The sequence below is a fragment of the Pempheris klunzingeri genome, chromosome 10 (genome assembly GCF_042242105.1).
Source record: "Pempheris klunzingeri isolate RE-2024b chromosome 10, fPemKlu1.hap1, whole genome shotgun sequence".
In the NCBI taxonomy this organism is placed as follows: Eukaryota; Metazoa; Chordata; class Actinopteri; order Acropomatiformes; family Pempheridae; genus Pempheris; species Pempheris klunzingeri.
This window is the reverse complement of record NC_092021.1, coordinates 10,715,932-10,729,923: the sequence shown is the minus strand read 5'-3', so window position 1 is coordinate 10,729,923 and position 13,992 is coordinate 10,715,932. Positions and strand designations below refer to the sequence as shown.

The window sequence follows — 13,992 nt, the reverse complement described above, 5'->3', positions numbered from 1 at the left end:
GAAAAAAGAAAAATGTGTTAATGTCTGTATATGTGTATATCTGTACTTACCGAGCACCATGGGTTGTCCAGTGACCTGTCCCTGCTCACTGAGCTCATACTCTACTCGGAAGCCAGAAACCGTATCGGAGGCGGAAACCCAGGAGATGACAAAGCTGCTGGAGGTAATTTCGGTCACTGACTCTGAGATGTCAACCACAGGCGGAGGCTGGGTGGTCTCGCCTTGTGATGTAGCCACTACGGGAGAAAAAGAGATGGAAAATAAGAGAGGAGGCTGGATGCAGCCTCAGAGATCTGGCTAGGACAGTCTGAAAAAGATGCTTCTGTGAGGACTTCCTGGTTTCAATGTAAAGACCAAAACAGCAAGGGAAAAAGGACAGTTAACACAACTGATCTTCAAGATCATCTTGCATATTTTGCAAACCAGGTACAGTTGGAGGATTAGACAAACATTAAAGTACTTAAATGCAGACACCCACGCCAACAGGTTTGCATGGAAAAGGATACCAAATGATTTGGTCAGTGTCAATGCTGCCTACTCACGTGATCCAAAATTGGTGGTAAAGTCAAAGCGTGTGAGTTCTCGGCGTCCGAACCTCAGCACACTGATCAGCTGACCCTCGTAGGTGATACCTGGCTTCAGACCAGAGATGGTGTAGGAGTTCAGATGGCCGGGGATCATCACCTCTCTCCATGGGTTTTGAGTGTTTTTCTGTGAAATGCGATTAGGAGCATTAGAAAAAAAAAGAGCTGCAAAATTATTTTAAAGCTTCGCATGGAGAGCAGGAGTGTTAGATACATCAATATGGACTGTGTTCAGCATCAAGTCCTGTAGAGATATCAGCAAGGCGAGGCATCACTTCTTTGTTCACTGCGACGTTCAGAAAGAAAAACTCACCACTCTCCATTTGAGGACGTACTCGGTGATGTGAGCAGACGATGGAGCGTTCCACTGAATAGGGTGAGAGTTGGGCTGGTTTCCAGATTCTGTTATGATCACCTGAACAGGACGGGTACCACCTAAGAGAGGAAGAACAAACACAGAGGGGTACGCTGTTATACAGAGTAGAGATATGATTAGAATGTGATATTCTGCAAAGGTTTAATAGATGAGAGGGGACACTTTCAGTGTTTTAAATGTAAAACATCTTTAGTAAAAGTCAACTTTAACAAGCAGACACAGAATCTAAAATGGCGAGATTCTGGCTCTTCTACAATCAAATAAATTTAAGACACTTTCAGTTTTACATATACAGACTTAACAGTGAGTGAGTTATCAGTAAGTGAGCAGCAGTATTTTCCTGAACAGAACACAGTTAGACTGAAGGAAAACTAGCACGTCTCTGTGAGATTCCAGCCCGGATTTCAACAGCTGGAGGGGAGAAAACTTTTACTCTAATTTCTCTTTAACCTTCTCCATATTGTCATGTTCTCCAAACTTCCCTTTTCTCTTGAATAGATTTATCTTGCTGGAGTTTATTAACCAACTTCCTTGGAAATAGCAGCATTTTGGGTGCGCTACAAATAAAACATGCAAGTATAGCAGACTAATTACACAGTAAAAAACCATATAGCAAAGCTGATAAGAGAAAATTGGGGAATCTACTGTGCTGGATAAGCCCCTTTAAGACCTAGAAATGTGGGTTTGATTATGAACTGAACTTGTTGCGTCTTACTACATACTGCCTAACAACATTTAGCAGCTGTCACACATCTGCATGTCTGTTAGTGGATACCTTGGAAAACCTCAAATGTGTGCATTGTGTCATTACTACTTCTAGCAGCACACTGGATAAACCTGGGTTCAGCATTGGAGAATGTAGCAGTCCAAGCTGACATGTATAAACTTACCAGACAATGCATACAAGTTGGAAATAAAAAAAAGGATATTACAAAATTGTAATAGGCCATAATTACTAGTTTCGGAAATTAAGAAAGGGTATCAAGTCATCTTTAACGTAAACAGAAGTCATGTGGCGAGCAGACTCCTGACATGCGCTGTGCTGATAGAAACTGGTAGCTTCTATAAAGAACTGAGGTTTTCTAGCCACTTTTCCAAATAGCAGACCTGTAATCAAAGTTTCTGAGCAAGTGGCTCGGTTAACCAGAAGTTGCGAGCAGATACACAAACCTCAAAAACAATCTGGGACCAATTACTGCCTATTACAGACCCACAGGCCACTGGCGAGGGTAAGGGTTACACTGAATCAGATGTGGGCCGCGCATGAAAACGGATGCTCACTTGCAGTGGATATTCTGCAATGTACAATGTTCTAGCACTGCATACACACATCTATGTAACCTACAAACACAAACATGCATGCACACATCCCCTTTTACTTTGCTCCTATAGACACAACATTCAGTCTTGATACAGACAGATGCACAGCACAAGGTGGTGATAAGGACCACAGTAAAGGGAAGTGGTGTTGAGAGTCATCCTAACAATGAGAAATGCCCTTAAAGATTAAACTACACCCCAGACGAGGAGAGATAAACACAGATGGCAGAAAAGAAAACAACTTTGCTTTAAAAAAAAAAAACAAGGAGATCTTATCAATGTAGAGCTAAATTGTCCTGGGTTTTCCATTTTTACCTTTTATGGTGTTTTACCCAGTAAGCCATCTGATTTTGATTCTGGATTTGCTTCTTGCTGCACTTAAATCTTAGTATGCTGTAGTTTCTATGCCTAGACACACACACACACACACACGCACGCACACACACGCAACAAGTTCACAGCTGGTTGCTATTATGGCCACTTACGACAGAATAGTGCCCTACATTTTCTATCTCCCATCAACCTGCTTCACACACACAGCAAACAAGTACCAGTTCAAATGAATGTTCCTTTGCGTAAGAGGTTCGGTTTCCACTAGTGCTGAGGGGGACTTTAACATTTTTGTTTCTCAAAACAGCAAATAGATACCACAAAAGCTCATATATATTTTTTTTTAATTCAGGCTATATCTAAAAACACCACACAATAAACCAAGGAAAGCTACAGAGAAATAGGAATTGGTCACAACTTAACAGGGGTTGTATCTAAGCCTAACCTATGAAGAAGTCCACAAGGTAAAGTGGCTTAAATCTGGACTGGGTATGACCTATACAGGAGGAAACTTAGACTCAAGACTAAACAGTTTTTGTAGTCAAAGTTAGTGTGCAGTGATGCTATCTGGCCAGTTTTGGCTCAAAGGCATCAAGAATGAGGTAACATAACCATGAAGGCTACATAATGCTGTGAAATGAAGCATGACTTTGCTCTGAATTATCCTGGCTAAGGGCTACAGGACCTAAAACTCTATAAGCCATGAGGTTAAATTTTGAATGACTGCTAAAATCCACAAAACTGAAAACTGTTGTTCAACAGTCTTTTAAGGCGTGCATGTGGTAGGTGTGACTGTGTGTGTGTGTGTGTGTGTGTACGGGTGGGGGGGCGTTTTGTACAGCTGTGGCAACAGCACAGGGGATGTACCACATGCTGGCAAGAACAAAGGCTCACAGAGGGGGGTGTATCTGTAAAAGAGGAAATCACACCCCCTCCCATTTCTGTCTGTTTCACATCAAAGTCAAGGGCCTCATTTTCAAGGTGACTTAAACAAACATTTGGCTCCTGTGAACATTTTGTCCATTCATTACCCTGTGCTAGGTTTCATTCTGCCATCTACCTGGCTCTCTTAGTTTAAGATGCCAAGCTTCAACAACTAACAATAGTGGAATATCAATATACAGCACATTTTTAAGTATATTGTGATGTAATGCATTTTCTGGAGAGGCTTTTCATGGACACAAATCACCAGGCAGGAATGTCCAACTTTGGCTAATCCAGCAAATTAAATACAAATAAAGAATTAATAAATTCCTTTCAACTCAAGCTCCTGACACATTGAAATGATCACACCATTTCATCACCCGGCCTTAATGAACACTATGTTTAATATCTTACCAGGATATGACTGCTGGGGCTCACAGCTGAGCTCTCCAATGCCGTTGCCATAGCAATAGCACTTGTACATGATTCCATGGATGACTTTATCCCAAGACTCTCCGATCTGATAGAAGGCTCTCGTCTCCGGCTCCTGGCACTGGTCTGAGGGCAGAGCCACATAAAACCAGGTGATGCAACAGACAAGTTTTGGAGACGGCACAAATCATTATTTACATGTCAGGGCCTGCAGTGTTTTCAACGGGCAGTGAAAATTAAAGAAGTGCATATTTCTGTTAAAGAGTGGAAGTGATGCAACCACATGAATATCTAATGTTCTCAGATCAAATAGCAATTGTGTTTCTTTTCTCGTGCCCATCTCCATTCCTTATAACCTTCTACACAGCAGGTACAGTGAAGCAGATGGAAAACAAAGACAGAGCAATGAGCTTCAAACATTAAAGTGAATATATCTTGTCTGGAACACAGACAAAATGGAAAAACTCACCAATGGCGTCACACTTCCAGCGGCCACGCCCCTGTCCAAAGCAGGTGCAGTTCATCGTGTAGCCTTCTTCATGTTGTTTGGTAAAGGTTTGGTTCACCTCATGGGTCAGACCATCCACAATGCACTGGTCTGCAGTGGACAAGAAAAACAAAGAAAGACATGACATGACATGACATGGATGAGCAAACGCCTTCTGCCTTTGCACATCTGCTCTTCTGAACTGTGTGTGTGTGTGATGCAGGTGCAACTGAAACCCCTTAAAGTGCAGGTGTGCAGTCTCACTTTTCCCCTTTTGGCAGGTGAGTGATTATATCACACGTGACCTTTCACCTCTTCACTCAGAAAAAAAAAAAATACTGCCACTACAGCAACTCACAATCCCCTTTTCTTCCTCTATGTAACGTAGTCTGTCTGTCACTTTTACACACACACACACACACACACACACACACACACACACACACACACACACACACACACACACACACACACCTTTAAGCTTGGAGTACGCAACACAGCTCCATTCTCCTCGGCCATTGCCAACGCAGGTACATCGCATCATGTGACCAAGAACATTGTGCCGTTTGTCCCACTGGTCTCCCACACGGTACATCACCCCTTCACTGGTCGTACAAACTTCTTCATGGTCTGGAACACACAGGAAAAAAAATAATTACAAAAGGTGCATACTTGTCCATATGTCCGGACTTTGAGTCACTCTGACTACAGGAGATATGAAATTCACTTCTGTCTCTGTTTTTAATACTCCGGGAACGCAAGATAAATTTTGGGGGGGAAGAACTGGAACAAACTCATACGCAGGTTGGTAATCTACAGACACAAACCAAAGTACAGCACAAAAAACCACTGGCATGCTTACACTTATGAACACATCATGGCACAAACCTTGTTAGTAACACAAGCATTGCATACCAGCATCGGGATGAAAACAGCCATAAACACACCTAAATGAATGATTCCCCATTGAAGATCACTGATTCTACCCTACAATTACTACACAAGGCTGTAAGGGATAAAACCATTACAGAACACCTGTGTCCATAGGAAAGAAGATTTCCTGCACTGAGAGCCAGAAACAGCTGTCTTGTGTCCTTGTATGAATGACTGACTGTGTGTGTTCACCATATGTTCTCCGCTAATTAAAAGAGGGAGTAGTTTATATCAGGAAAGAGAGAAAGTGTGGGAAGGTAGGGGGGGGACAGGAAGAGACCTGTGTGAGGCTTCTGAAACATCTCTGTGTGCTTGTCTGTGTTTACATTGGGGGCAAAAACTAGCATTCATATTTGAAACAGATGGATCAGCTGCAGACTTAATGACTGGCATTGCTTCAAATGTGACGCTGTAGAGAAAGTAGACTGATAAACCGATGCTCAGCAGCGCACATATCTGTGTAACTCTCCATAAAGGGTAGGGAGGCGCAGATGGAGATAAAGGGCAGATCTGCTGTCTCGGAGCCCAGCCCGGACTTTTCTGTGCCAGGCAGAATCTGGTCCGTAGCCAAGCCATCTGGTTCCTGGGAGTAAAGACCTTTTGGTTTGGTGGCTGTGCACCAAGGCAGAGCTTGGAGCAGAAACACGGGCACTGGAGTCAAGCACCTGGATCTGAATATATTTGGTCTAAACTCAGCCTTGTTTTAAGAGCCTACAATCAATCTACATTTAACTCTTTAAAACCAAATCGATGCTTTCTTAGGGTAATTGAACCACTCGTTTAATGACTCCCAAAGAGGCTTTTTAAAATTGGATGTGAGGGGTATAGCAATTTCCTACAGGAAAAACGGATTTCTAACTATTTGATAGCATGTTAAGAGATTCCAACTGAAATGCAGCGGAAAAAACAAAGATCTGCTGCCAAAATATGGGGCTTTGGGGATTTGGTGCAAAATGATTACATAAAGTACAAAAAGTCGCATTTTGAGTGTTGTGGAGGTTGAGGGTGAATCCAATAATGTAAATGGTGCCGTTTGCATGATGGAGGCACCTTATCATCCAAAGAACACATGGCAGACATTAGATTAGCCTATCCAGCAATCTTTCCAGGGGATGGCGACAGGTGGAGGAGAAAGGGGCTCCAGGCTATCACTGTTCTTTAAAACACCACCATTAACATCTCAAGTGCCATGTTTGTTTTGACAATCCCTGCGAAGTCATTAATGTCAATATCAAAAGAACCCTTGCTGCTTCGACTGCTGGACTGAGTTTAACAGAGACAGACAACACTGTCTGACATTTAAAGAGCTCTTTAAATCTTGACAGGGAGTTTTAACGACAGGGTGTCGGCCCAAAGGTGGGTCCCAGGACTGAAGTAGGCATATAAAAAGGAATTCTGAGGAAAATGTAAGTTTTGAAAATAAAATAAAAAGAGCAATCCATTATCCCATCACTTGCTATGTACTTAAATTCATCATAAAAAGCCAGGATGTGTGTGCATAAGTCAGCTCTGAACCTCTGGACACAGCAGAATCCGTTGACTTCAGATCAGACATGTTTTAAATATTTGAACTTCTTAAAGGATTCCCTATCTCTATTGCCATGGTGGAAAAAACACAAAAGATTGTGAGATAAAATAAATCCACTGCTCCATTTTTTTTCTTAGAATTCAAAGACCACTTTATCTCAGATGAGCCCTGTAGATGTTTCAACTGTGTGTCATCCACATTTGCCTGCTGCCAAACACTACTCAATCTTCTGTCTACTTTGAAACCTACCAAAGTCTACTTTGACAGTAGTAAGCAGGATATTTTGTTTAAATTAGGGCTACATTCCCACACCATTAGCAGATATTGTTTTATACCGTCACTACATTTGATGCACTCAGATTAACTAAATTTTAAGGAAAACCTCAGTGTTCCTCTGCTGTTATTTCTAAAAGGCATTACCTATCTTAGAAACCCCTTTGAAGACATTCACAGAAATATCAAAAGAGACTCACATTGGTTCTGACCATTTTGTTTGTATTGAGTGGCTTTGGCGTCTACAACAAACTACTTTGTTACATTAATAATGTGGTTTCTAAATGAGACTACAGGGATTATTTAGTCATCAACACACATTAGCTCTGATATCTAAAGAAATCTTTGTTTATAGGTTGGCATCATCATTACCATTTCATTACTCCTTTAGACATTAGTGCTGTGTCAATGACCCCCTGGTGTTTCACTGGCTTCAGCCTCTTTTGTTACCCACAGAGACCTAATTGACACCTATATGACCATCGACACAATCGTCTCTTAAAAGGCAACAGGGACTCCAGTGTGAATGTGGCTCTGTGATAAATAAAAAGGTGTAAGAACTGTAAATTAGATTTTGTCTGTGCCAATCAGCCCTGACCCCGGTTTAACATCACTCTGATAATAGCTTTCATGTAAATGAAATAAGGTTCAATCTTAATACAAAGGTCATGTTAACTCTGTGATTCAGACTGGGCGGGAATACATTTCAATTACGACTGGGAGGGACATTGCAATTAGCCATGGTAATTACATTAGTGGCCCCAGCGGCTAGCAAACTGCTGAGGTAATGAGCGGTCGGCCAGTTGGCCAGGACGTCCACGCTGATGCAGACACATTTAAAAACATTTCAGTCATCTAGGGACATAAAGTTGGCATTTTTTACCCTTTGAAAATGAACAGTTTTGTTACCTAAAGCTAACAACTGAAATATGTCAACAATAGTGACATTTGGTTGTTGCAAACAAACATTTTAAAACCGCTGTGAGTGAATAGGAGTCTTAAAAGTTTGTGTTTTCTTTAAAATGGACATTTAAATTACATTTTAAAATCTCCAGCCCTGACATTTCTCTTTTTCCCCATCACACACACACACACACACACTTACCAGCCATGGGACAGAACCCATAACGTTGTTCTGCATCATAGTCTATTGTGGTGCCACACCACTTCATGCCATCTCTACGTCCATCTGCAGTACAGTCAGTGTAGTTTCGGCCATTATAGAGGAAGGGGAACTGGCACAGAGCACCATTAGAATTACCGCCGCGTGTTGTCACAATTACTGTTAAAAGAAAAACACAATAGCCACAAAAATTGGTACCACTTATAGTTATCAACATCAAATCCCCAATACAACTCCTGTTTTCATGGAATATGAGTCTCAAATATAATCATATCATATTCTGCTCACCATTCTTCTCTGTACAGAAGGAATATTTCTGCTCTGTGTCAAAGTCAGAGGCGGTGGAACACCAGAGCTGGCCATCACTGCGTCCATCTGAGGTACAAGAGTGGTAGGTCTTCCCCTTGTAGACAAAGGGAATCACACAGGGCTGACCTCCAGAGTTACCACCGTACACCGGAGCTGGTCCATCTGTGTGCAGACAGGAACACACAAACACAGCAAAAATTAAGACACATTTGACAACATACAGCAACGGCCAAGAGGCCATCACCTCATGCAGCTGCACTCACGTGTTGGGCTGTGTGCCGTTTCTTACCCCACTGTTCACAGCTGACTCCATTACCAAGACAGGTACACATCATCTGCTTGGTTCCCTGGTTCTTGATCCAGCGCTGGCCGATGAAGTACGTCAGTCCTGTATCTGTCCGACAGGGGCCCTCCTGGGGAAGCTCGGGCACAGCGGCTGGCTGGTAGACTGCAGGCTGGATGTTGGTGATCACACGAGAGCCGGTGCCTTAAATGTGACATTGGATTCAGGTCAGTGGCAGCAATGACACCAAAAACCAAAAAAAGTGATGTGATGATGTGGCTAAAGCAACACAGAGGGTTGATTTTAATTAAACTTTCATTAAAACACAAGAACATCTTTGACTGGAGTACAGATCTACGGTTGACTTGAGCTAAAACAACACAGTTATATGTGCTATACTGTATAACATACACCATAAAATCATGTCTGGCTTTCATTTTGGCTGTTTACTGTCCCCGTGTCACAACGAGCATGTGTTTCTGTCTCACACCCAATAATCAGTTCAAACTACTTCAGGGCCTATCGTTCCCTGTTCGCTGTCTCTCCTTCTCATGAGGTCATGATTATGTGTTACAAGATGCGTCTTTCTCACTTCAACACTTGGCCCTTCTTATCTCTCCATCCTCGCAGCATCTGTCTCTGGTATACATTCTTCTCTCCACACAGAGAGCAGAAGGGAGGGAGGGAAAAAAATAGACGGGGACATTATCATTTCTCACCCAGGCCTGTGGTGTGAAGTGAGGCATGTCGCTCACACTTCCACTCCCCTCGACCGTTGCCCGTGCACAGACACTGGAGCGGCTGGCCTCGAGCGTCTGTCTTGGTCCAGGTGTCTCCAATACGATAGGAAGTCATAGTATCTTGGTCATTACAGTGATCTAGGAGAGAAAGGGAGCAAGAGGAATTAACAAATTATAGATGGAAACTATGAGACAGCGATGGGGGACAGACTAGGAGGTAGGAAAAATGATGAAACCTTTATGTTAATGAGCAGATACACTGCAGTGATTCTGTGGGGAATGATTCCTCCTGGCCAGCAGCTGTTTCCTTGTTTGTGCTTTGCAACTTTGTTGATGACATACTGAACACACACACACACGCTAACAACTTATTGATGAGCCCCACTAACAGAAATGGCCAGGGCCACCCTGAAGTCTTGCATGTGAAAACAAGCAAACAGGGAATGACATTAATTTTGATTAAGGATGCAAGTAATGACTCTAATTGGAAACACAACTGGCAAACATTTCCTCAACAGCCTGTTAAGATCCTCCAGTGAATCAGAAGCTAGACTTTGCCTTTGGTCCTGCAAGTGAGGCAAGAGAGTACATGTGTGTGGCATTCGGTGAGCTGGCCCTTTAAGTGTATTCTCCAGAAGGTGGATTATTAAAGGAAGGATGCAAAGAAAGTTAGGAGAGGTTTCTTACTTCTGGAGGTGCATGTGATGCGTCCACTTCCCTCTCCCAGACATGTGCAGTCCACCACCATCCATCCCTGGTACGGCTTCTCCCACACCTCCCCAACAACATATGATGTTCCCGCCGAGTTGTCATAGCAACGCTCAGCTGCAGTAAACACACACACTCGTGAAAAACATAATCACAACTTTTTTTTTTTCTCCACTAAACCTTGTGTACAAAATACTCAGATGACAAAGCCTAAGAATAATATTTGACTGTAAAACATAGAGAACAAATGATACATAACGATAATCCCAAATCTTCTGGCAAACTAACAGGAAATTCAGCCAATTTCTCCAACCAGGTAAATTCATTCATCTGTCCATCAGTGGCTATCTGAATGACTCACCGACAGGCTTGCAGGTCCACTCTCCCTTGCCATTACCCAGACAGACACACTCCAACATGTAGCCTCCAGTTTCATGGGGTCTCCTCCAGGTGTCACCTATCTTATATGAAGCCCCACCCTCATGACAGCGATCTGGGTGCACAGAAGGGGAAAAAAAGGGTGCATTGATATGCATGTGTGCTTTTACACAGTCAGAAAGCAAAGGAAAAGAAACACACACTCAAACATTTCCCCCCTATTATCTAACCACCCAGCTAACTGCTGACAGCTGCACAGCACCAGCTGCTGATCAGCTGTGGAGAATATAGAGATGAACCAGTTTAATGGCATAAGTCTAACAAACCAGGACACACACACAGAAAAACGTGGAATAGGTTATGTTGCCTGGGGCTGCTTAACAGTTAATGGCAGCAGAGAAGCTTCTCGTGGATCAGAGACTCAAAGAAACACACACTTACTGGCAATGGTGCAGCTGATCTTGCCCCTCCCAGAGCCGATACAGGTACAGTCCCAGATCATCCCGTCCTTGGGTCTCTCATAGGTTTCTCCCACATTGTAGGACTGCTGGTTGATTTTATCGAAGCACCTTTCCTCTGCAACAGGGAGAAAACAAGTGAGAAAGTTTTATCACAAAAAAAAAAAGATGGAAGATGGGCTGATGTGTGAAGTGATGCTTAGTTGCGCTTTGTGGACACAATTTTTGAAGAAAAAAAAAAAAAAAAAAAGAGATTAATACACACAAACTAACCTTCAGGTTTGCTTTTACACTTGATGCCAGCGAGTCCATGGCAGGTACAGACCAGAGTGCTGCCCAAATACGGCCGCTCCCACTGGTCATTCACAGCATAGATGTGACCGTTCTCTGAACAACCATCTGACAGGAGAAAAACAAAATACAGCTGATGAGACTTTAGTGCAAGCTAGAATCAGGCAGCAGGGTGTCAAATAAAAAGCACCCCCCTCCCCCGGCACACATAAAGTAAAGGGAAAATGTGACACACTCCACCCGCACACACCCACAAACACGGTACCTGCTTACCAGGCCCTTTTTCAAAGTGGAAAGACAAATGCAGCCACTGGAAAATTATCCAGCCCTAACCATAACTACAGCACACACATTGCTGCTTAAAAGACAAAAGCTTTTTTTTTTTATAGCAAAGTAAGCAAACCCTCTACTGGAATAAGCATTCTATTGTGGGACAAGACTTCACCCATGTCTGTGAAATTGACCCTGGATGTGTTAACCTGACTTCAAAGGCCCCCACAGAAATGGCTGAGTAATAAATCAGCTGCACAGAGTGGAGAAAAATATCCACTCTGACTCTCTCTCCCCCACCAGGCAAGTTCTTTGTCCACATCTCATGACTTCACATGCCAGGATCATCTCTCTTTTTTCATGTTTCAGATTGAGGCTAAATGTATTTATCTTTTTTTTTTCCCCCCCTTCCTCTCTGAAGCTTTGATCCTTCACACAGGGATGAAGTTGATGAGATTAAAAATAATCCTGAGGTTCAGGTTAATCCGGTGACTCTTAGATCAGAGATTAACAACTAATTATAACCCAATACACAAGGCACTGAAGGCACCAAGATTTGTCCCATGTTCTTTTCCATCTCAACAACTGAAAATGTCAAAAGCATAAAGGAAATTACATGTAATCCCATCCCTAAATCTCACCCTAGTCCCCCAGGTGACCTCTGGTGGCCACAGGTCAGTTGGGGGATCCACTTATCACTTCAAAAAAAGTCACTCTGGTGAGTAATAACTTGGAGAAAAAAAAAGACTTACCATGAGAGACTGAGGCGGCGTGATGCTGCTGCGCTTGTCGCCGACTCTTGTGCGTCCCTCTGGGCATGCAGTTCACCGCGCTCCCGATGCAGAGCGCAACCAGCACCCTGGCTAGGGTGCTGCCGGACATACTTTTTTTACTGCGAGCCACACGGTTGTTGCAGAGTGTGGTTACAGGTGCTCCTTGTGCAAAGTTTATTTCACCAGGGACGGAGAGAAGTGGGATCCAGTGCAAAGTTTTTTTTTTTTTTTTCCTGCCGCGCACCAAACTCCCCGTTCAAGTCCGCTCCTCTCCGGTCTGCGGCCCCAGTGTGCAGGTTACCCGTCTGTGGGAGTGATTTATCTGGGCATGGCTTAGTCTCAGCCGGAGGAGGGAGGTCCAACAAAGAGACCGACTACCCACGCAGCACGTCGAATTGAGGCAGACAAACTTTTACGGAACAGTGATGATTACGCACATTTCAGCCCATAAACTCCTCTTTGTGGTGGTTTCCGGACTATGAGATTAGACAGAAAGGGAGTTTTCATTCAAAAATGCGATGGTCGAAAAAAATAAAATAAAATCTTTGCATTGATGGTTCATTACCACAGCCGGTTAAACCATCCACATAGTGTGAAAGTGAGAGAGAGGGTGACTCCTTCACATTTCAGCCAGGGAGAAAAGAAGATCCACCAGCTGTAAACTGTCCTGGTGTCTAAGGCTCTTGTACAACCGTTTACCCAAACTGTGTCTGAGGGGTCTTTGATGAGCTTGAAAGTTGATTTAAACTGATATTGTGTTTTTGAGCCTGACAACATGTATTAATGCAGGTTTTATCATTTAAACAGAGAAGATATTTGACGTTTCTCTTTTTCCAGCAATTTGTTCTTATTTTCTTATTTTTTTGTATCACTGTCAGGTTTGCATTTGCATATATTTCCGGTGTAGAAATCTGGAAACTGGATAAAGCCAGGTCCAAGCTTCTTTTTTTCATTTTGTTGACATATTGGAACCAAAGGTTTTTACAAAGGAACATTTCGATATCTTTTTTATACCTACTTCAATCAGAAAATTAATGAAAACCAATTTTTGCCATGCTACTCCTAATAAAATGTGCAATAAATCAGGCTAAGAATGACAAACCCCTCTGTAAATACTTTCAGAGTATAGATAGGGTTAAACAGGAATGTCCAGTGCATGTTAGTCCTGCTGAAGTTCAGATTTCTGGCTCAGAGTGTGAGAAAAAACAAGATTGATCTTAAATTTTTTAGGAAATGGCATTTAAAGATGTAAATTCAGAAGAAATCTACTGACACAAATAGACAAAGTGTAGTGAAATAAACACCTATGACACCTGTGAAATTTGAATGTTTTCTCTTCATTAGTCTGAAAGAGAACATGCTACGGAAGCAAAATAGCCCAAAAATAGCCTCAAAATTGGCCAGTACATGAAAAAATACAATGTCTTGATTGTACAATTGTCTCTGATTGAAGCAACCTTGCTACAGGAAGC

At 42.6% G+C, this 13,992-nt stretch overlaps 1 protein-coding gene across 1 annotated transcript in view; it reads right to left on the bottom strand.

The window, feature by feature from the left end:
• The window catches only part of fn1a (fibronectin 1a), a 28,982-nt gene extending 16,353 nt beyond the window's left edge, over positions 1 to 12,629 (bottom strand). Inside the window, exons 1-15 of the mRNA XM_070837550.1 lie at positions 12,500 to 12,629; positions 11,460 to 11,585; positions 11,170 to 11,304; positions 10,712 to 10,843; positions 10,330 to 10,467; positions 9,622 to 9,780; positions 8,909 to 9,106; positions 8,599 to 8,781; positions 8,293 to 8,469; positions 4,928 to 5,083; positions 4,436 to 4,564; positions 3,949 to 4,092; positions 898 to 1,019; positions 543 to 711; positions 51 to 236 (exon numbers count right to left, since the gene is read on the bottom strand). Coding sequence (XP_070693651.1) covers positions 51 to 236; positions 543 to 711; positions 898 to 1,019; positions 3,949 to 4,092; positions 4,436 to 4,564; positions 4,928 to 5,083; positions 8,293 to 8,469; positions 8,599 to 8,781; positions 8,909 to 9,106; positions 9,622 to 9,780; positions 10,330 to 10,467; positions 10,712 to 10,843; positions 11,170 to 11,304; positions 11,460 to 11,585; positions 12,500 to 12,629 — 2,284 coding nt within the window. The remainder of the gene's footprint in view (positions 1 to 50; positions 237 to 542; positions 712 to 897; positions 1,020 to 3,948; positions 4,093 to 4,435; positions 4,565 to 4,927; positions 5,084 to 8,292; positions 8,470 to 8,598; positions 8,782 to 8,908; positions 9,107 to 9,621; positions 9,781 to 10,329; positions 10,468 to 10,711; positions 10,844 to 11,169; positions 11,305 to 11,459; positions 11,586 to 12,499) is intronic.
• Positions 12,630 to 13,992: the final 1,363 nt, after the last annotated feature.